The sequence below is a fragment of the Dendrobates tinctorius genome, unplaced genomic scaffold (genome assembly GCF_039654945.1).
Source record: "Dendrobates tinctorius isolate UK_male_01 unplaced genomic scaffold, ASM3965494v1 ptg000129l, whole genome shotgun sequence".
NCBI lineage: Eukaryota > Metazoa > Chordata > Amphibia > Anura > Dendrobatidae > Dendrobates > Dendrobates tinctorius.
The window spans coordinates 46107587-46129434 of record NW_027361797.1 but is presented as its reverse complement, the minus strand read 5'-3'; the positions used below and the strand labels follow the sequence as shown (position 1 = coordinate 46129434).

Genomic DNA, 21848 nt, shown 5'->3' with positions numbered 1-21848 from the left:
TGCTCACCAAAAACTCATCATGGGAATGTAGCCTCATAGGTCTACTAAACGGACTTCAGATCAGGGCTGTGGAGTCGGTAAGCCACAGTTGCGACTCCAACTCCGACTCCTGGATTTTATCAGGCTCCGACTCAGACTCCGGCTCCTTCATAAATGGCCAATTCATAACAACAAATTTACTGTTGTAAAATATTAAACATCGTGCTTATTCAGTTTCTCACCATCATATAAGTAATCAGACCACTTAGAGCAAAAACTACATTAGAATACAATTAGAATATAGCAAATAACTTACAAACTTTTCTAAACTGTAAGTAAATATGCAATAAACACTTTTATGCAGTTAATAAGAAGAAATCTATAAATTTGTCCTCTGAAAAAGTATTGCCTCTGTCAGATCCTCCTTCATGGATGCCCTCAAATCTGATCTAATTATTTTGAGAGCAGAGAACAACCTCTCTACACTAACTTGTGTTGGTGGCAAAGCAGTAACCACTCGGGCAACATCTCTGACAATGTCAGGATACAGAGGAATCGCTTGTTGCACTGTTATTTTTGATGAACGGTCAAATTTCTCAATTTCTTTTAGTGCACATGAAAAATTCTGCTGAAATGTACTGGCTGTGTTCCTTGATGGGGATGACTCTTCTATGCGGGAACGCTTTGCACGGTCTTTGTGATCCAAATATTTTTCGAAATTAAATTCTTCATCAGTTGATGATGAGGGTGAAGATGTGGCAGGACGACCAAATTCTTCTTGTTCCTCCTGACTGTTCTGCAACCCTTTCATCCTTACTGCTATTTCAAACAGAGCTTCTTTTCCTTTACTTAGCTGTTGATCATCTAGAAGAATCCGATGCATTGGGTCTACATAAACAGCTGCCAAAAGAATGTTATTTTGTAATAGTAGCTCCTCTCTCCGTTTCATTGATGTAGCAATGCCACTTGCAATTAACCCTCCTCTTTGGGACAGGCGAAACATCAGGTTCTTCCACTCCTTTAAGAAAATACCTGGAGTTAAGTCCTCTGCTTGTAATTTTTCAGTCACTGTAAATGGGTGCTCTAGCAATTTTTCCAGCTCAGTCACCTGATTCCACTGACTTTCATTTAGCGTCAGTTGAGGGTTAGCCATGTCTACAAGAAAGGTTTTCAGTTCAACCAAGCGCTGAATCATTAAGTAAGTACTGCCCCATCGTGTGGCTTGATCAATAATTGCCCCTTTTCCAGCACGTCTCTTCAAAATTGAGTCAACTTTAGGGGTTCTGGCAACAGTAGCCAATTTTCTCACCTTGCCAATCAGTGCAGCAGCATGTCCTTCTTGCAGACTGTCTCTTATAGCCAGCTGTAGCGTATGCACAACACAGCGCATGTGATGAATGAAAGAACATATTGACACAGTTTCAACAAGATCATCTAAACTATCATGTTGCTGTTCATCTGAAGCAACTTCAGTTTGCTCCTCAGTTACAATACTGTGTTCCTCTATTTCAAACATTTCTGTGTCTGTGGACCCAGAATGTTCTTCTAGCTGCTGGTCACCATCATTACTCTCATTCATTAGCTTAATAGTACTTATCATATTTGAAGCATTGTCAGTTACGACAGAAAGAACTTGCTCTTTTTTAAGTTCATAGTCTTGCAGAACCTTTTCCACCAAGACCTGGAGAAACTCACTGGTGTGATGAGCTTTGTTGTCTTTTAATGCCAATGTCTTGGTAACTATTGTCACAAACAAATCGGACATTGATGGCAAAATAGTTCACTCTGTGACGTGTGCAGGCATCCGTTTTAAGAAACAGAAAGCGTCCCTTGAGAGTTTTTTTAAGTTCTTCCTTTTGTTTAAAAGCTTCTTCGATTACTAATTTTCTAATACTCTCTCTCTCCAGAGAAACACCAAGCTTGCGGGCCATTTCCCCATTCAGACACATAAAAGCTGGTTGTGAAAATAATGAAATAGGCACACTATCCTTTACAACAAGCTCTATGATCTGTTTTTTAAATGTATCTACTGTCATTGTCACAGTAACTTTGTCACTGACAAAATATCTTGCAAGTGATGGCTGCAAAGTTCTCAGCTCCTTTGTTTGGCTGGAAGAGATGGGCACTGGTTCATTGGTTTGGATGCAGTCTTTCTCATCAACTGCTTTCAGTACTTCTGGATGAAAGCGCTGTAAATGTCTCTTTAGATTAGAAGCTCTGGTAGGAGCATTTTTATCTTTGCCTGAATATGCACTCATCTTGGCTTCACAGCATTTGTTTTCGTCTGGATCATTTGTCATACACTGACAGACATAATGTTTTCTATCTTGAGTGATGGTGAAATGTTCAAATACAGCTGATTTAATGTGATGCTTCTTTTGACATTCTCAGGTTTTTAATTCTGCATTCACAATCCAAATGACAATTGTTTTTTTCCTAAAAACAATTGTACAAAATTATTGCCAGGTCGTACAACTGATATAGTGGTCAGTAATACTGTTATTATTCCTCATGTACTCACAGTTAACTGATGCAAAGTTTGTTGAAAGGATAATACTTCTTACAGTCTTCCTCTTCTGAGTAGCAGGCAGCTGTGAGATGCTTGGAAGACGCACACCTAGCAGGGCTGTGGAGTCGGTAAGCCAAACCTGCGACTCCGACTCCTCAATTTCCCTTACACCGACTCCAACTCCCACACATATTGCTTATATTTAAGTGAAAAATTTATTGTAGTACAATGTGAACCTCAGACATTTAATCATTTTTATGATCCAATAATCAAGATATTTAGATAGAACAGAATATATATTGGTGTACTACCCGGTTTTCATTCTTTTTGGTACAGATATGATATGGATAGACAGATATGGATAAATGGATAGATAGAGCAGATTTCTAATCTGCTTTTGCTATTGAGAACATTATCTATGAGCTCAAAAACCTTTCAGGTGATGCAGTTTTTTAAAAAGATGATCAACTTTTGCAGCTGAAAAACGTATCCTCAAAAAACACAGGAAAAACGCTGTGTGAATGTAGCCTTAGATCAGGAATATAACAGCCATTTATAGGACATTTCATAACTTTCCCAAACTCCTATGAATAAATATTCAGCACATCCTGCATTGAATTACTGTACCCAATTTATTATATATTTTAGGAGTCGGAGTCGGTCCATTTTATACCGACTCCAACTCCGACTCCACCAAAATGAGCACCGACTCCACGACTCCGACTCCACAGCCCTGACACCTAGTATGATCTAGTCTAGAGGAGGAGCTTTACTACTAAGAATTTGCAACACATTTTCACTTTCAGTTTCATACATTGTAAGTAGGGGGTTGGGGCAGCATGAGGTTAACCAAGTATAAGATTAGATAAGGGCAGTGGAGAACAGTGACACACAAGAAGTAAGAAATGTCTCTATCTCCAGCAGGACTGCTTATCACTGTTGTTCATAGTTTGATAGAACATATATATTTGAGTAACATTTATAAAATTCATATGAAAGTTCAATTATGAAATATTAATACATTTTTTTTTAAAGCTGGAGTCGGAGTCGGTACATTTCTACCGACTCCAACCAAAACTAACTCCGACTCCACAGCCCTGCTTCAGATCACCAAAAAGTTCTATAAAACCCAAGTTCCAGCCTGTGGAACCACATGTGCACATGTTGCGGATTGGCTGAGGATCCGCAGCGGATTCTCTGCGCGAAATCGCTGCAGATCCGCAAGTGATTTACAGTACAATGTAAATCAATGGGGAATAGCTGTGCCCATGCTGTGGAAAAATCCGCACGGAATCCGCAGCGGATTATTTTAAGCAGCATGTCAATTCTTTTTGCGGATCAGCATGCGTTTTTACACCCATTTCATTATAGAAATCCGCAGGGGTAAAAACACAGGCCAATCCGCAGGAAATCTGCACAAAAAATGCATGGATTTTGACCTGCGGACTCTGCCAAGAGATGCAGATTCTGTGCAGAAAATTCTGCATACAAATCTGCAACGTGTGCACATACCCCAAGACGTAAAACGGACCCCAACAATCTGTATTGACAGCTGTGTTACAGATGTCTGGATGAGCCCTTAGGATTCATCTATAAGGTATCTGGGCGCCCCTCCCCCCAAAAAAATAAAATAAAAAAAACTGCACAAAACATTTCCTGCTGACAGCACTGGATCCCTTTCCTGGCACAAATCAAACATCGCTCCCATGGACTGATCTTAGCAATGGGCAACAAGCCTCCAGTGCGCACCCCTCCATACATCTCAGAGGACCCCTTCAGCTGCAGAAAGCAAATGATGGCCGCAGGGATTTTGCCAAGAGAAGCTGTAACCAAACTACCACATCTGAAATACATAGCATTACATGGAGACCTCTCATAGGACGCAGACAGCGACTTTCTCATCAACCTCTTGAGGGTACAGTTAGAGACACAAATTTTCCAAAACAAAATTTTTCTGCTGGAGAGTGCCGAATCTGTACTAGCATCTGGATTTCAATGCAGAGTCGCTGCAGTCCCCCCCATGCATTGCACCCAGTGAAAGCCGCATTACAAATAGACACCGAGTATAGAAAAGCAGCACTGCTCAGATATCTCTTTTCTTTGCAATATCCAACGTTTTGGTCGACAACTTAGATCTTCTATTACACAGATTACATTCAGGCACAAAGCCTAAAAACCTCAAAGTACGGATCTACCGTAAGAGGTAGCCCTCTACTAGTGGACCAGCTGCTCGGAGATTCACGGTTTAAAGGGAACCAGTCATTAGATTCATGCTGCCTGAACCAGGAGCCCCACGACTGCAGTCAGGTGAACGCTGCAGTTTCAGAGAAAACATCAGCTGCAATTCATCAAAACCGGCAATTTTCTGGCTGATCTTGGTGATTGGGGGAATTGGAGGAGACGCTCCGGATTCATTATGGGGCGCACTCCATATATCAGGCGAGGAGTGTAGCGGTGGGCACCTCCCTGCATAGCTTACTCCAGTCCCTGAGTAAGACTTGTGGTGAGGCGACCGCTACAAGTCATGAATGTGACGAGCGGGGGCAGCCACATCCCCACCCAATCCCACTTCTTCAGAGCCGGGTGACAATGGAGTGAGGACGCCAAAAGTCACAATATTATTTTTTTTGAGCCGCCGATTTGTGACAAAACTCTGACGAATCGCTGCCTTTGCTTGAGAAGCCATTTGAGAGACCGACTCTGATTCGGGCCCCGGCCTGATCCAGGTGATTGACAGGTGTCCTGTACGAACATAGGGAGAGACCTGTCAATCATCTGAAGCGGGGAGGAGTCAAACTAGATTTGGTCAAAAAGGCAGCAGCATTTTAGAGTAAAATATACCGGCTGTAATCATGCTTATGCTGCTCGTGGTTCAGGCAGCAAGAATCTAATGCTAGGTTCTCTTTACAAGGGAGTAAGAATAATAATATTAGCAAATAACTCCAATTAGAAATGTAGTATAACTCACCTCTTCCTCTCTCTGACCACAACCTACTTACATTCTCTTCCCTCTCCTCCTCAGGTCCACAATCCCCACCTCAAAAACTCGCACACCCTCACAGAAATCTTCAACACCTCGATCTACACTCACTGTCTGAATCCCTCTTACAGACATACTGTATGTTCCCTACACAATGCGGATGCCGCGGCCGCTCTATATAACACCACAATAGCTGTAGCTTTGGAATCAGTTGCCCCTCTCAAACATACCAAAGCTCGCAAAATCAACAGACAGCCCTGGCACACCAGTCTGACCAAAGAACTGAAGCGGGCTTCCAGGGCTGCTGAGCGGAGATGGAAAAAATCCCACTCCAATGAGGACTTCATCACATTCAAACAGTCCCTCACTACTTTCAAGGCCACACTCGCTGCAGCAAAACAAACCTACTTCTCATATCCTCCTTGTCTCACAACCCTAAACAGTTATTCAACACCTTCAAATCTCTCCTCCGCCCCCCAGCACCTCCTCCCTTCTCCACTCATCTTAGCTGAAGACTTTGCCTCATTTTTCAAGAAGAAGATTGATAACATCAGAGACAGTTTTGGTCAACAACCCCCAGTGCCCTTCCTCCTACCTGCCCTGCCCTCATCCCCCAAAACCAACTTCTCCAACTTTACAGAAGATCAACTCTCCACTCTACTCTCAAGATCACATCTCACTACCTGTGCACTTAACCCGATCCCATCCCACTTCATCCCAAACCTCACCACAGTCTTCATCCCAACCCTAACCCATCTCTTCAACCTATCACTAACAACTGGTGTTTTCCCCTCAAGCTTTAAACATGCCTCAATCACACCTATCCTCAAAAAGCCCTCTCTTGACCCATCCTCTGTATCTAGCTATCGTCCTATATCACTTCTCCCATATGCCTCAAAACTACTGGAACAACACGTCCATCTTGAACTATCCTCCCACCTCTCTTCTTGCTCCCTCCTTGACCACTTGCAATCCGGCTTCCGGCCACACCACTCCACTGAAACTGCCCTAACTAAGGTCACCAATGACCTACTAGCCGCCAAGGCCAAGCGACACTAGTCTGTCCTCCTCCTCCTGGACCTGTCCTCTGCCTTTGACACAGTGGACCATTCCCTATTACTACAGACCCTCTCATCTCTTGGTATCACAGACTTGGCCCTATCTTGGATTGCGTCATACCTAGCAGACCGGACATTCAGCGTCTCCCACTCACACACCACCTTCTCACCTCGCCCCCTATCTGTCGGAGTTCCCAAAAGGTTCAGTCCTAGGGCCCCTGCTCTTCTCCATTTACACCTTCGTCCTCGGACAGCTCATAGAATCTCATGGCATTCAGTATCACCTCTATGCTGATGACATACAGATCTACATCTCTGGACCAGATATCACCTCCCTACCAACCAGAATCCCTCAATGTCTGCTATTTCATCCTTCTTCTCCACTAGATTTCTAAAACGTAATATGGACAAAACAGAACTAATCATCTTTCGCTCATCTCACGTGACCCCCCCCCCCCCCCCCCCAACGGACCTATCCATTAAAGTAAACGGCTGCCCACTCTCTCCAGGCCCACAAGCTCGCTGCCTCGGGGTTATCCTTGACACTGATCTCTCTTTCAAACCACATATCCAAGCCCTTTCCGCTTCCTGCCGACTTCAACTCAAAAATATTTCACGGATCCGTACATTCCTCAACCAAGAATCTGCAAAAACCCTAGTCCATGCCCTCATCATATCCCGCCTTGACTACTGCAACCTCCTGCTCTGTGGCCTCCCCTCTAACACTCTCGCACCCCTCCAATCAATTCTTAACTATGCTGCCCGACTAATCCACCTGTCCCCCCGCTATTCCCCGGCCTCTCTCCTCTGTCAATCCCTGCACTGGCTCCCCATTACCCAAAGACTCCAGTTCAAAACCCTAACCATGACATACAAAGCCATCCACAACCTGAGTCCTCCGTACATCTGTGACCTCGTCTCCCGGTACTTACCTGCGCGAAACCTCCGATCCTCACAAGATCTCCTTCTGTACTCCCCTCTTGTCTCCTCTTCCCACAATTGCATACAAGATTTCTCTCGCGCATCACCCCTACTCTGGAACTCTCTACCACAACATATCAGACTCTAACCTACCATGGAAACCTTCAAAAAGAGCCTGAAGACCCACCTCTTCCGACAAGCCTACAACTTGCAGTAACCACTGATCCACCAAACCGCTGCACGACCAGCTCTACCCTCGCCTACTGTATCCTCACCCATCCCATTGTAGATTGTGAGCCCTCGCGGGCAGGGTCCTCTCTCATCCTGTACCAGTCGTGACTTGTATTGTGTAAGATTACTGTACTTGTATGTATTATGTATACCCCTCCTCACATGTAAAGCGCCATGGAATAAATGGCGCTATAATAAATAATATAATTCTTCTGATTAGCTATGTCGCAGGGCATTGCAGTAGCTTAGGTATCCATGGTCATGACCACTAACAACTAGCTAACAGTCACCTACATGAGTGGTCGTAACCATGGATACCTACACTACTGCAATGCCTGCACATTAGGTATGCCCTGCACATAGCTAATCAGAAGAACTATACTACAGCAGCCTTAATTGGAGGTATTAGCCATCATCTATAATATAACGCTGGGAGCGTCACTCTGTCCGAAGCCTTTAAAGACTGCGCAATTGCGGTGCGACGCGCCTGCGCAGTCTGGCTCCAGACAGAAGGCAGCATCCAGCGGTTACAGGTAAGAGGAATGTGTATGGCACCAGAGATCGCAGTACGCGTAGACACTGAATGCATACCGCGATCTTCGGCGCCATACTTACCTGACCGGGAGGAGCGTTGCCACAGCGCTTCTCTTCTCGCCGGAGACCGGGGCAGGAGTGCGGTGTTGGAATCGCACATGCGCTTAGCACTATCTGGCGCCATTTCACTGAAGACACATTTGCAGTGTGTCTTCAGCAATATGGCACCAGACAGCGCGGTATGGGCATGTGTGTACTCCGGCACTGCACTCCTCCCACGGCCTCCAGCAGAACGCTGGAGCACAGGAAAAAAAGGTGAGTATAAAAGTTTTTTCTTTGTATGTGTGTAGTTTAATAGGGGTGAGGGGACCACGCATACCGGGATTGGGGAGGGGGGGGTGAGGGTACCCCGCATACCGGGATAGGGACGAGGGGGTACCCCGCATACCGGGATAGGGACGAGGGGGTACCCCGCATACCGGGATAGGGACGAGGGGGTACCCCGCATACCGGGATAGGGACGAGGGGGTACCCCGCATACCGGGATAGGGACGAGGGGGTACCCCGCATACCGGGATAGGGACGAGGGGGTACCCCGCATACCGGGATAGGGACGAGGGGGTACCCCGCATACCGGGATAGGGACGAGGGGGTACCCCGCATACCGGGATAGGGACGAGGGGGTACCACGCCAGGATTGGGGGGGTGAGGGTGCCATGCATACCAGGATAGGAAGGGGGCAGCACATACCAGGATGAGAGACCATATACCAATATAAATACTTGCCACCCGGGCATAGAACGTGTTCATAGCTAGTTATTCCATATGGGGCCAGGCTCTTGGAGCTGGGAATCCCCTATAATCAGTCTCCAGCCCTCCATATGGAGAATACATTCCTAGCAGATGGCCGCAGTATATGGGGCACAGAATACACTATGACAATGGGAAATCTCACTAGAAACAGCACAAATCCCCGCTAATATCCGATCACAGCTGTGAGGACAGGACTGCAGCTTAGATGGCGCTTATTCCGTGCGGCATTTCCTTGGGCGACATTCACACTCTGCTCAATCCAGGCGCCAATCTAGTGTGAGCCGCGCTGTGTAGTGGGGAGCTCCAGGCCAGCCAGGAGGCCCGGGCACTGGCCCCAGCACGGCCCCTATACAGCCGGGCAGGATTGTGCTGCAGCCCCCAGGGGAGAGCTCCGGCCTCACGCCCGCCCGCTCAGCATTATCACATCATATGGTGACGGGAAACGGAAAACCCACCCGGAGCCCCAGAAGGCGCCACACATAAATCTCACCGTGCAGATCACCGCATAGCTACCGGCCCGGCATTCCACCCCAGCACCAGCCACGGACGATGGAACCTTCCGCCGACTCCCGCTCAGCACACATCCCAGAAGCCTTTGCGCGAGTAATGAGCTCTTCTCAACATCCCAGATAAAATCCTTCCAATCTAATCGTTTACACTGCAATAATAACCCAGATCGCTAATAATAATCGTCGCCATCTCCGTTATTCGTACTTGAGACCGTTGCAGTAAAGCGATTTACATTGGGAGGGACTATATTGTGTAGCGGAGGGATACTACTTGTAAGGCAATAACTATAGATGGTCTTAAGACGTCATCAGCCTGCGACCGCAGCGTGAGGATGACGTTGTGCAATCCCATTGGCTCTCGCTGAGTCTGTTAGAGAGCGCTAGTAAAGCTTGGTTGCAGAGTCATAGATAATCGAGAATGAAAGATCATTAACCATTTAACGACCAGACACCTTTGTTTTTAGATTTTTTTGTTTCTTATATGCTTTTTTTAAGAGCTCTAAAAACGTTTTCTCATTTCAGTATACAAATAATTTTTGGAGAGGAAAATAAAAAGTGATCCATTATGTGCCATTCATTGCTATTATAGCTTTACAATAACAGTTATTTTTCTAGCGGTCGCTGGATCCCTTCCTCCGCCTCCTCAGGATTTTTCATCGGAGCATTTCCCGTAGATCAGAAGCCTTTGTGAGGTGAGCGGAAAGCGCACAATGCTTTCTACGCCTGAGTGTTGTGTATGTGATATTGGGTCGTCCCATCATTAGAGCTCTGGTGTCTGAGAACATCTGGGGTGCGTGGAGGGGCGATGCCTGAGAATGAGGTGCGGCTGCGGGGAAGACAGATCGATGTTTCTACAGCGGCATCGCTAACAGTATGCTGTAACCTATGGACCTGACTGGCACAGAAGTCAGGAAAATATACACCAAACATAAGCAAGATGGGAACCTGTGCTCGGATTTTGGCAGATCAGCACCTGTGCTCTGTAATTCTTCGGTATATTCACACTTTGCACCTTTTGAGGTCGAGTGATACTTTTTTTTAGACACTTTCCAAATCCGCTAGGTTTCACCTGTCCTCCAGAGAGGTTATAGTTGTATGGCTGCTGGGACCCCAACCATTCTCCAGAGTGAGGATCCAAGCAGTAGAGCTTATGTACGACTGTAGAAGTGGTGGTCACGCATGCCCACTCCTGCCCCATTCACACCGGGGTTTCCCGACTAGTGGGAGTCTCAGCAGACGTACATGAAATGGCGTTGACTAAAAAGGACTGTTGAGTAGTCTCCAGTCTGCCCGCAACGACTATCTCTGGGTCTTGCATAGAAATATTAGGCTAATAGTTCTCTCCAGATGCCCCACTTTTCAGGGTCTCTACAGGCCTTCTTGGCCTCCAGCCAGGGCCGGCCCGAACGTATAGGCGAACTAGGGCGCCGACCCAAAGGGGGCGCCAGAGAAAAAATAGAAAAAATTATAAAAAATCTTTTCAAAAGGCAAAAAGTTTTAGGGATGGAAAGAAAAGTGTACATTAGGGTGACCGCAAAAAATCGATGTCGGAATTCTGTCCGTCTGGACCCCACAAAACGATTCCCCTTTCCAGATATTGAGAGAGCCAAAATTTGAGCTCGATCAAACGACGTTAACCCGTGCCGCTCGTCGCTCAAAGTTTGAAAAAATCCAAATTGAGGTATTTTAAGATTTAGGTATTTTGCATAGTCTGTTAGACTATAAAGAATGTGACAACAACATTGCAGAAATAGCCCTGACCAAATTTTCGAACCATTTTTGGTATTTGAATGCAGAGTTGGTGGGATTATCGTTTTTTGATCCCACCATTACAGACAATGAAAAGTTGTTAATGGCTAATAAATTGCTCAGTAGCACAGATGAACCATCAGAGCACGCTAACCCACATGAGTTGATAATTTTACATAGTTATCTAATCTATTCTAGAGCTTTTGTTAAAGTAGTTTTTGAAACGTCAGAATATAATGCTCAGCATTTGCTTACAACTTGCAGGACATATTGCTTTTGTTCTTCATCTTTTGTCAGAAGGTCGTTAAAGTCGGTTACTTCCTACCTCTTTTAATTTTTCTTTCCTAACTTTTGGATTTACAACCCTAGCGTGCTCTGATGGTTCATCTGTGCTACTGAGCAAGTTATTAGCCATTAACAACTTTTCATTGTCTGTAATGGTGGGATCAAAAAACAATAATCCCACCAACTCTGCATTCAAATACCACAAATGGTTCGAAAATTTGGTCAGGGCTATTTCTGCAATGTTGTTGTCACATTCTTTATAGTCTAACAGACTATGCAAAATACCTAAATCTTAAAATACCTCAATTTGGATTTTTTCAAACTTTGAGCGATGAGCGGCACGGGTTAACGTCGTTTGATCGAGCTCAAATTTTGGCTCTCTCAATATCTGGAAAGGGGAATCGTTTTGTGGGGTCCAGACGAACAAGATTCTGACATTTCCCCCCCCCCATATGAGATCCGGTCACCCTAGTGTACATATTTAAGGGCAAATATGACGCAAGAGAGGTTGGTTGGGTTGGCAACAATTTCGATAGAATCTGAAGTTGCTAAACAAATTAATCTCGGTGACTTAGTGTCATCCTTTTAAAAAAAAAGGCAAGGAAACAAAAATTTTAATTACCTATGGTCGTTTTTGTTTTGTGTTATTGATTACTTTGTATATATTTGTCCTATACAACTTCTCAGAAGATTAAAGAGTTAGGAGAGAGTTAATTAATCATTGTTGTTGTGGTTTATTTTGCTCCTAAATTTATATCCCAAGTTTTCATCTACTGCCAAGAATAGTAGGGGCGCAACAAAATAGTTTCGCCTAGGGCGCCGTAATCTCTCGGGCCGGCCCTGCCTCCAGCGAGCCCACCGCCTCTCCATTGGACAGGCCGCTCTAGCCTGTGGCCACCAATGCTACCATGAGGAACGAGCTCACTTAGGCCGTCAGTTCATAAGCGCTCCTCCAATGGACAGACCGAAAGCTGGCCATACCCATTAGAAGCTGTCAGCCAAACAGAGTAAGAGCTGAGCCTGCTCCACACAACATGGACGCCGGCTGTGTTACACAGTGTGACTGCTGCAATCAAATTTACAAATTTAGTTCAATCCTCTTAAAGCCTCTGTCAGTAGTGGCATCGACATTTAAGAGTATCGGACTAATTACAGCAGAGCAGTGTAGTGTACAAGCCATCGATGGATCGCAGGCTAAAGTCCCATTGGGTGGTCCAATAAAAACATACAAGAAAAACAAACATATACAGTATATATAATTTCCATATTTACAGTAGTTTCACCACATATATAGATTGTGAGCCCTCGCGGGCAGGGTCCTCTCTCACCCTGTACCAGTCGTGACTTGTATTGTGTAAGATTACTGTACTTGTATGTATTATGTATACCCCTCCTCACATGTAAAGCACCATGGAATAAATGGCGCTATAATAATAAATAATAATAATAGATTTCTGCAAAGGAATAAAATATAATATTTACCCCATAAGGTGAACATCAAAATGAAAAATAAAATTGAAATAGCTATTTTTTGGCGACTTCACCTCCCATCAAGACGAAGCAAAAAGAACTCAAAATGGTGATGGTAAAAACTACAGATTGAGCCTTAAAAAAAAAAACAAGCCCAGATGCAACTGTACGGAGCGAAAAACGAAAAAAGGTACAGATGTTGGAAAACAAGGAGGAAAAGTCGAACGTGAAGAGGGGCCCAATGAGACATATAAAGCTGAAAACTGTAGGTTAGGAAACCTCCAAATTCCAGGATCACAGGACACCACGAGACGTCTGGTGGAGTCCATGCCTTGATAGATCAGAGCAGTTTGGAGCATTAGATGGGCCTACACAATATTAGGTGGTGTTAATGTTATGGATGATCAGCCTTACTATTGGTTTACTTTGCCCATGTATTATCATTGACAGTACCACCTCTGAGGGGTCTTACCACCATTATATCTGTACTATAATGCAGTTCAATTGATTTTTATTTTTTTTAATTAAATTAAATAATTTTTTTAAAAGCAGATTAACAAGATTATGCGGTGGGAACCTCATTGTGGCATATTAAAATAAAAAAAATAAAGTTACTACAAGGAGCCTTATTTATCTCTCTTTTAATGTCTCTGTGCAGTTCCACCTACTTCCACTAGAGGGAGACAGCACCCTGGTACAGAGGATGAAGGTGATGCTGTCATATTATGTGACTGCGCAAAGCTGCTCCTGATCTTCCCTGCTCCCTACACAGAGGTGTCATGGCCTCCTCCAGCTTCACGCCTATGATCCACTGCCTTCTTTTCCTGACTGCTGCCACATTTGGATGTAAGTAACCCATTGATACCCTGGGGATGCATTGCTGGCTGTCGGGTATATTGTATGGGCTGTCACTGCTGCATCTGGGAATGGTTATCTCGTGCAATTATATTTATGTGGACAAAATCCAAGAAACGTAAGATCGGGTAATTACAAATATTCTGCCCCCGAGGACCGGGGATGTGCGGCAGATCTCATGGGCATTTTGCTGCATATTTCGGCCTGATGTGGGAATATCTCAGCTGTCATTGATATATTGCAGTATGGTGTGATTCTTGCATTATATAAATTTACCTGTTTGTGTACGAGCAAGCAGCCAATCTGTGGAAGAGTCCGGGGGGCGTTTACTCCCCCAAATTTACCCTCCCCTAGGTTCAGCCACACCCCAGTGGGCCTGATTGAGGTTCCCACTCCGCCTGCGTCCTCTCGTCGGCCCCTGTATACTCATATTACTATGTAATCATGTAATGTAGATGTGTTTGTATACATGGACGTTAACACTAGGGGCTAATTAGTGGCATTAGCGCCCAACAAGTTTTACGACACCTTTGAGTTTGGGTTGAGAGACCCGCGACCGGTCCGTACATCACCGTCTGTACTGTTTTATACTGCATTGACACTGATGTATAGGGGCTTATGTGTAACATTATCTGATGGCCAAATGTAGCTATTAATGGTCGACAATCACTTCCTATTTCTTGATCTCTCTGTTTATCAACTTCTAGATGAATCCTACTTCCTGATGGTTTCCTCAGATGGCCCTATAACGTCCGGCGCAGAGGCGACTGTGAATGCCAGCTTACTGATAGCAAATGGCAGCTCGAGTCTCATAGCAGACCCCGGACTGTATCATTTTCATTGGATCTACAACCCCCTGAGGCTCACCCACCGCTCACAGGGAGAATCCAGCTCCGCTATAACATTGCAGTGCGAATCTCCGGGGTCCTACCCCATATCAGTCCGGGTGACAGAAAGACACTGCTCCACGTGTGACCCCATCGCAAGAAACACCACCGAACTCCAGGTTACAAGTAGGCAACGCTTCTCTCCAGTACTCTAGCCACATCCACATTACAGGATGGCTGTGTGTAGGTAACAGGCTGTGGCTGATGGGCTCCTTAGCACCAGGTGTAATATAGCACTACAGTCCTCATATGTTGCCCCCAGGGCTAATGGAAGTCTCAAATGAATGGAGCCATCCTGCAAAGCCTACATATCCGGTGTCCGAGAACGCTTTATTATGGGTGGTCGGTAAGGGTGCCAGTACCAGCAGTTGGACCCCCATCTATCACAAAGGAGTGGCATAGCCTAGCAAAATGCCTCCAGCTTTTAACCTTGAGATAACCCTTTAAGGGACATCATGTACATAAGATTGTCAGTCAATATTAGCCACCACCTTTATTCTCACGTGTATGACCTATAGGATCAGTCACCTTACTCCGAGGTGCGAGAACCACATAGCCGACCCAAAGACACCAACTCCAATTTATCCACCCACTTGTCTCAAGAAGCCTGCGGACCTCTCCAGCTATGTAGAGTTCCTATCAAAATTATTCAACCCCCCCCCCAATTACAAATTCAGCTTATCAGCAAAGTTTATACATTTTCATCTGTTTGCAACAAACCAATGAAACAAGAACAATGGAAATAGATCAACACAACTAATAGGACAAGAGCTTTCTCCAAATTCAGCACAAAATGCCACTTTTAATGATTAATGCAGTCTCTGAATTATTTAACCCCTCCGAATAGAATCCCCCATGAGAACACATCAGGAGTTATCACAGGCATTAACTAATTACATCAGATCTGCTTGAGATAAAAGAACAGCAAATACCCGGACTGGCTGGGGGTTTATTGACTGCGATGTTTGATAGTATGTTACAAATATGGCAGAGAGTGATCTAAAAAAGTTACCTGCAGAGTTTGTTGCCTATGAAGAATAGTGATGAGCAAACGTGTTCGGATAAGGTGTTATCTGAGCATGCTCGGGTGCGGACACGGTGTCTTCCACGTGCTCAAATAATACTTTCAAGTCCCCGCGGCTGCATGTCTCGGGGCTGTTCGACAGCCACAACACATGCAGGGATTGTCTAACACATAGGAAGTCTCTGCATGCCTTGTGGCTGCGAGACATGCAGCCGCGGGGACTCGAACACATTATTCGAGCACGCCGAAGACTCTCGGTTAGCACCCGAGCATGCTCATATAACACCTTATCCCAGCACACCCGCTCATCGCTAATAAAGAAGGAAATAGTTATAAAAAGATACAAAGGCATTGGATGTTCCTGGTGATACAGATGGAAGCAGAGTTCACAAGTGCAAAGTTATCGGAACACCGGGAAGTTATCGGAACCTGTGCGTGGGAGAAAGAGGAAGCATCACCGGCAGCCACCAGATTCCTGAAGAGGCAGGTGGCCAAAAACTCTCGAGTAACTGCAAACGCCTAAAACAAGATTTTATGGCCATATATGTTTAACTCTGAAACACTGCGGAATTTTAATAGAATAGCCACCAGGGACGGAGCCGCACTGGAGACTAGTCGGACAAGTGGGTCACCGACAGCTTCTGCTCCCCCGCTTCCTTGGATAAACAGGTCTCTGCCTACATCCGCCGCAGCGTTTCAGAGGTAAACTTATTTGTCTGTCTGATACATGCTGCCCGGGAATCAGGCAGCATCTGTCAGCTGTCAGGTTCACTTTAAGGATCTTGTATACTGGCTGATGATCAGGAACAAATCCAACAATCAAATCGGCAAACAAGTGATCACTTAATTAGCGACTGATCACATCATCACTGTCAACGATAACGCAGACTGTAAGAAGGGGAACGTTCACCATAATGATACTAGAAACAGTTGGTACAGTCATGATGATTAGCGCATGTAAAATGATCCCTGACGATCGTCCTATATTGACATTTGCTGCTCATTCGGGCCGCTCAGGCGCAGACACACCATTGGTGCACCCACAGGGGCCCAGGAGATAAGAGGGCCACTACTACCTCCAAAGCAGATGGAATTGTGAATTATGATGAAGCGATTGGACTGCAAATGACCCATAAATTGTTCTTACACACGGGCCATCTTCGCTCTTGGGGCAACTTATCTTTCTGTGTAAAAGGACCATAAGGTTCAGGCTACACGATGACTTTCCCGCGACACTGGCAGCGCTGCCAACAGTCGCTGTACGCTGCTGCTACATTACAGCTTAGTGTAAGGCAATGGGGTCTAAGAATCGCAAATGTTACACTCAGAATCATATGATTGTCACGATTCTTTCCGGGCCACATTGGAGCCCCATTCACTTGCCATAGGCTATGATGTAACGGATCTTTCCAGTATGTGGCCCTAGCTTTACTCACACTGATACAATGGGACAGAGAGTGTCGCGTTTCGAACGTATTCCCATGTTCTGTGTACCAATGTACATCCCAAGGTTGCGAAGCTTTTATTATAATGTTAACCCTTTACATAGAGTAACAGAGTATTTCCATGTGCAGGAGGAATCGTGGGGCGTCTCACAGCATCACAAGCAGACGGTAACGGCACACACGAGAGGTCCGGCTTCGTCTTGGCCACCGACACCACCGTGACGTTATCTTTTCTCATCCACGACCCAAGTGACTTCTTTAAGTCGGCGGCACTCACCTATAAATGGGTCTTTGATGGCAGGTATGTGATGACAGAATACGGCTGCATTTACACGTCCATATGATATCGACACATCCCAGCGCTGACCCTGTTTTTCCTCGACCCATAGACTTTCATTGAGCCGTTAACACATCGGTATTAAAAACGGGTCCGTGAGACTCAGAGTGTGTCCTATTCCTATCCGTTTTGCGGATCAGAAATGGCCATTAAAGTCTATGGAGATCCGTGTAAAATGGATGAGAAACAGAGGACAGACTTTGTGCTTACAGTTTCCCATCCGCTTAAGAGCCTGTGCTCACCACCGTATTTTTGGTCCAACCGCTGTCCAACAAAAAATAGGATCGTGTGGCGCCCCTGAGGGTTCAGTTGCCACAGAGGTACTGCACCTCCTCCTGAGGTGTGGTACCCCACCATCCAGGTGAGTTGGAGGCTCCTAACCACGCTCCAACACTCGCATCCCACACAACACGGAAGTTCAGCAAAGCCACAATGCGGCTCCCTGCTTGGAGTGTAGCAGAACATGGAGCCCCAGGGCCACGGACTGGGTCACAGCTTCCGTGACAACTCCCATTGAGATCAACGGGCCCGGTGCCAAGTACTCCGATAGCCCTGGCCAGGGCGCTCCATTCTGGCGTCACGAACAGGATGACGAGACCCGATGCCATCGGGTTCTGTGTGCCTAAAATTTGTTGGACTTAAAACCTTTGAGAATGTGCAGAAGACCCAATTTGATAGACTGTGAATTGAATACTAAAAATGGCCGACAGCCTGGAGAAGAAGGGCTTGATCATATGGGTGGTCCTAAGAAAAGACCGCGAACTGTCCTGGGCCTCGCCTGCCTGAATTACTATGCAATAGCGACACGGCCCACCCCCCAAGGGGTTCGTATACTGGCTTGGTATGGAGGAGTTGGAAGAAGACGCCGCCCCAAGAAGGAGGAGCGGAAGCCAGTGGCGGGAAAAGACAGGAGACAGGAAGAACGCCAGAACGCCATGATGTTAGAAGAGGGAAGGAGGCCTGCAGAGCGCGGGGAGGTTGAGCTGGATCTCCCCGGCGCCATGGCTGAAGACTCGGACCCTGCTTCTAGGCTGGATCGACAGCAGCTGGAGGAGGAGATTGCCCGGCTGACCCAATGTTTGCGGCTGAGGCAGGAGGCCTTGTGGAGGCTGAACTGGCAGCACGCCCGGGAGGGGCCTACACCTGCGGTACCCGCCGCTGCTGCACTGGAGCTTCCCCAGGCAGATTCCATGGAGCCTGCAACCGCTGCCATACCACCGGAGTTGTACACGGCCCTGGGAGCCGTAGCGGAGGAAGAGAGGCCCCCGTCCGGACCTGACGCAGCCGCGCAGGTCCCTCCAGAGACCCCTGCCGCTGTTAGCTCGACCACCGTCCCCGGCACCCCACCGAACGGCGTCCACCGCCACTATGCCTACACTGGAGCAGAGACCTCACCGCCGAGAGGCACCAGGTATATACCCCGGCCCTCCTAATGGGTTGCCCCCTGAATTCACGTTGTCAGAGGCTGGCTTGCGGGAACTCGAAATGGGGCAGTTGGAAGAGTCAGCTGGGGGCACTAGACTGTCGGAAATGGGGAGGTGAAAGAGGTCCTTACTGAGAAGGGTACGGCTGGAACAGGCGCGCACGATTCGGCATCTTCAGGGATTGGAGGAGTCTAGGCCGCTTTGGGATAGTGACCTCGGGATCCCTTGGCTGCCGAGTCCCCATGTAGTCGCCTATCAGCGCCAACAAGCTGCGGCATCCCTCGGTGCTAGGCCACGCACCAGAGCAACAGAGCCACCCACCCATGAGGAACAGATGATGGGTATCGATATGCATCATGGGTTCCCTTTACCGCAGCTACAAGTCCCTAGGCGGCAATCACACCAGCTGCCACAACCATGCCCTAACCATGCTTCACCCCTGGAAGCAGTTCCAGTCCAGAAACCCCAGGAGGGGACAATCACTAGTTAAAACACTCTTCACTTTAACTCTCGTTACCCAGGAGGGTATTTGCACAGTTGTGCTTTGTTTCCTATTTTTGTACCAGTTTTCTATTTTTTGGCTATCATGCTTTAGTTCTGTTTTTTCCAGTGTTGCCCAGTTGTATTGGCAGCCTTCACATTCGAACTGTGGAGATTATGAACGATGAATGGTCCAGAACTGTCATTGTACATAGTTTGCACCTCTTTAGGTGCTCTCTCTTGGTTTTACATAGGACTCTCTTCGTAAAAGAAGACCTACCTCATTATAGGGACATTTCCAGACACAATGACCGGACCAGTGTCTACTTTTGAACTTAATGATAATGCTTAATGTTATTTCCTAAATAGAAACTAGAAAGTATTAGAATATGATGACAGATTTTATGGAAGTATCTTGAGAAAAAGACATAGTGAATGTTTACAGAACTTTGAATAAAGATGTTGAGGATGTGAATATAGAATTGAAAAGTACAGGTGACGAACCAGGTATCCACGGTTGTCATCCTACGTCTAGAAGAGACAGTAGAAAGAGGAAAATGTGAAAGATAGTGGAAAGGAGATGTGTTGCTAGCAAATGTGAATTGATATTGAGTTTGCTTATATAGTACTTTAAATTAGGTAGCATAATTTAAAATTTAGACAGTTAATTTGTTTGTAACGTTCAAGAAACCGTGCCTCCTATATTAGGAAGTTTAGTATAAGACATGTTTATTAAGCATTACAAAATTTTGTATGTTCCTGTATTGTCAACTTTGTTTACCTTGCAGCCCGCGGACGTGCTGTGTTTAACGGGGGGAATGTGGTGCCCCTGAGGGTTCAGTTGCCACACAAGTACTGCACCTCCTCCTGAGGTGTGGTACCCCACCATCCAGGTGAGTTGGAGGCTCCTAACCACGCTCCAACACTCGCATCCCACACAACACGGTAGTTCAGCTAAGCCATATTGCGGCTCCCTGCCTGGAGTGTAGCAGAACACCTTTGGTGGCTCCCTGCTTGGAACATGAAACGTGCTGGGAGGCAGGTGGAGTTTAGAATACATAAAAGAGTGGGAAGGTTTAGGATTTCGGGTTAGTCAGTTGGGGAGTCACTCAGGGAGGAGTGAGGAAGGAAGATTCCTGAGAGAGAGGAATGGTGGAAGGAGTGCTGCAGCTGCCTCAGTGATCTGAGCCAGCTGGCACAGGAAAGGAACGAAGGAGAAAGACGTTGAACAGAAACCTGATCTTCCATAAGAAGGAAAGACTAGTACGGAACGTAGGAGTAAAAGGGAACAGAGGACGTGGGATAGAGGAAGAACCCTGCCTAGAAGTTCTAAGCGCAAGGCCGAGGCCTGGTCCCCGAGGTTGTATGGACACTAATGGTTCTGCAGCAGACACCGGTGGAGTAGTGGGCTGTAAATGCACTACTCCCATCTAAGACTTGGGGCACAACAGCAACATTGATAGTGAGCCGGGATTCAGGAGTAAGGAGTCCCCGAAGCAGGCTACAGCTGTCTGCCATACAAGTAGTGTTCTTGGGAACATCTGTCAGGAGGAACTCCAGTGTAACTCAGTACTAGGAGATCTTCACACTTAAAGGCGCTATAAGACGAGACGTTGAGAAAGGTACATGTTGGCGGAGCGTTGGAAGGGAGCATTCCATCTGGCCTGGAGGTTGATTGAGCCTCTGACCTGGAGGACACAGTACGGAGGCAGGCACCGGTGTGTACAACAGACTGTGAGTAAAGTTTTGGAACTACAAGCCCCCGTGTCCTCCATTCATTCCTGCGCCAACACACCTGGTACCGCTACATCTGGGTACCAGCTTCTACTCTGCCCACGCCTCTCAGCTACCCCTACATCCACACTGCCCTGGGACTATAGCTCCACCTGTGGGGAGCTTCACCATCTTGGCTGCAGCACACCACCAGTCCCAGAGGATCTGAATGCAGCGTCGGCTTAACATCTCCCTTGCCGAGCACCACAGGTGGCGTCACGAACTATTCATCAATTCTACTTCATTGTTCTTTCACCCCCCTTTTGCCATGGAGCCCCAGGGCCACGGACCGGGTCACAGCATCCGTGACAACTCCCATTGAGATCAACGGGCCCGGTACCGAGTACCACGATAGCCCTGGCCAGGGCGCTCCAATCGCACTCGGATCAATATTACTCAATGAGGCTATTTTCACTGACCAAATCTGTATGTAACAACAAATCGCAGAGAAAATCAGTTGTGACTCACCCATTCAAGTTTATGGGTGCGATAAAAAAATTTGGATGCCACGAGGAGCCTCAGCATAGCATCCGATATTTACGGACACATCGCAATTCTGTAATATAGGAAACTGTAAATGATCAA

General features: G+C 46.4%; 2 protein-coding genes across 7 annotated transcripts in view; one reads left to right on the top strand and one right to left on the bottom strand.

The window, feature by feature from the left end:
• The window catches only part of TRRAP (transformation/transcription domain associated protein), a 196316-nt gene extending 186586 nt beyond the window's left edge, over positions 1-9730 (bottom strand). For 2 of the 5 annotated variants that reach the window (XM_073543090.1, XM_073543095.1), the window contains exon 1: positions 9516-9728. The gene's annotated coding sequence lies outside the window, so the exon portion shown is untranslated. Of the gene's footprint in view, positions 1-9167; positions 9474-9515 lie in introns of those variants that run through there. The other 3 variants (XM_073543094.1, XM_073543093.1, XM_073543091.1) reach the window with 3 other exon arrangements.
• A 351-nt stretch (positions 9731-10081) lies between these two features.
• Positions 10082-21848, top strand: part of TMEM130 (transmembrane protein 130) — a 52275-nt gene continuing 40508 nt past the window's right edge. The window contains exons 1-4 of one of the 2 annotated variants that reach the window (XM_073543088.1): positions 10082-10226; positions 13697-13884; positions 14601-14906; positions 17379-17550. In XM_073543088.1, coding sequence (XP_073399189.1) covers positions 13818-13884; positions 14601-14906; positions 17379-17550 — 545 coding nt within the window. In that variant the 5' untranslated portion in view covers positions 10082-10226; positions 13697-13817. The remainder of the gene's footprint in view (positions 10227-13696; positions 13885-14600; positions 14907-17378; positions 17551-21848) is intronic. The other variant, XM_073543089.1, reaches the window with a different exon arrangement.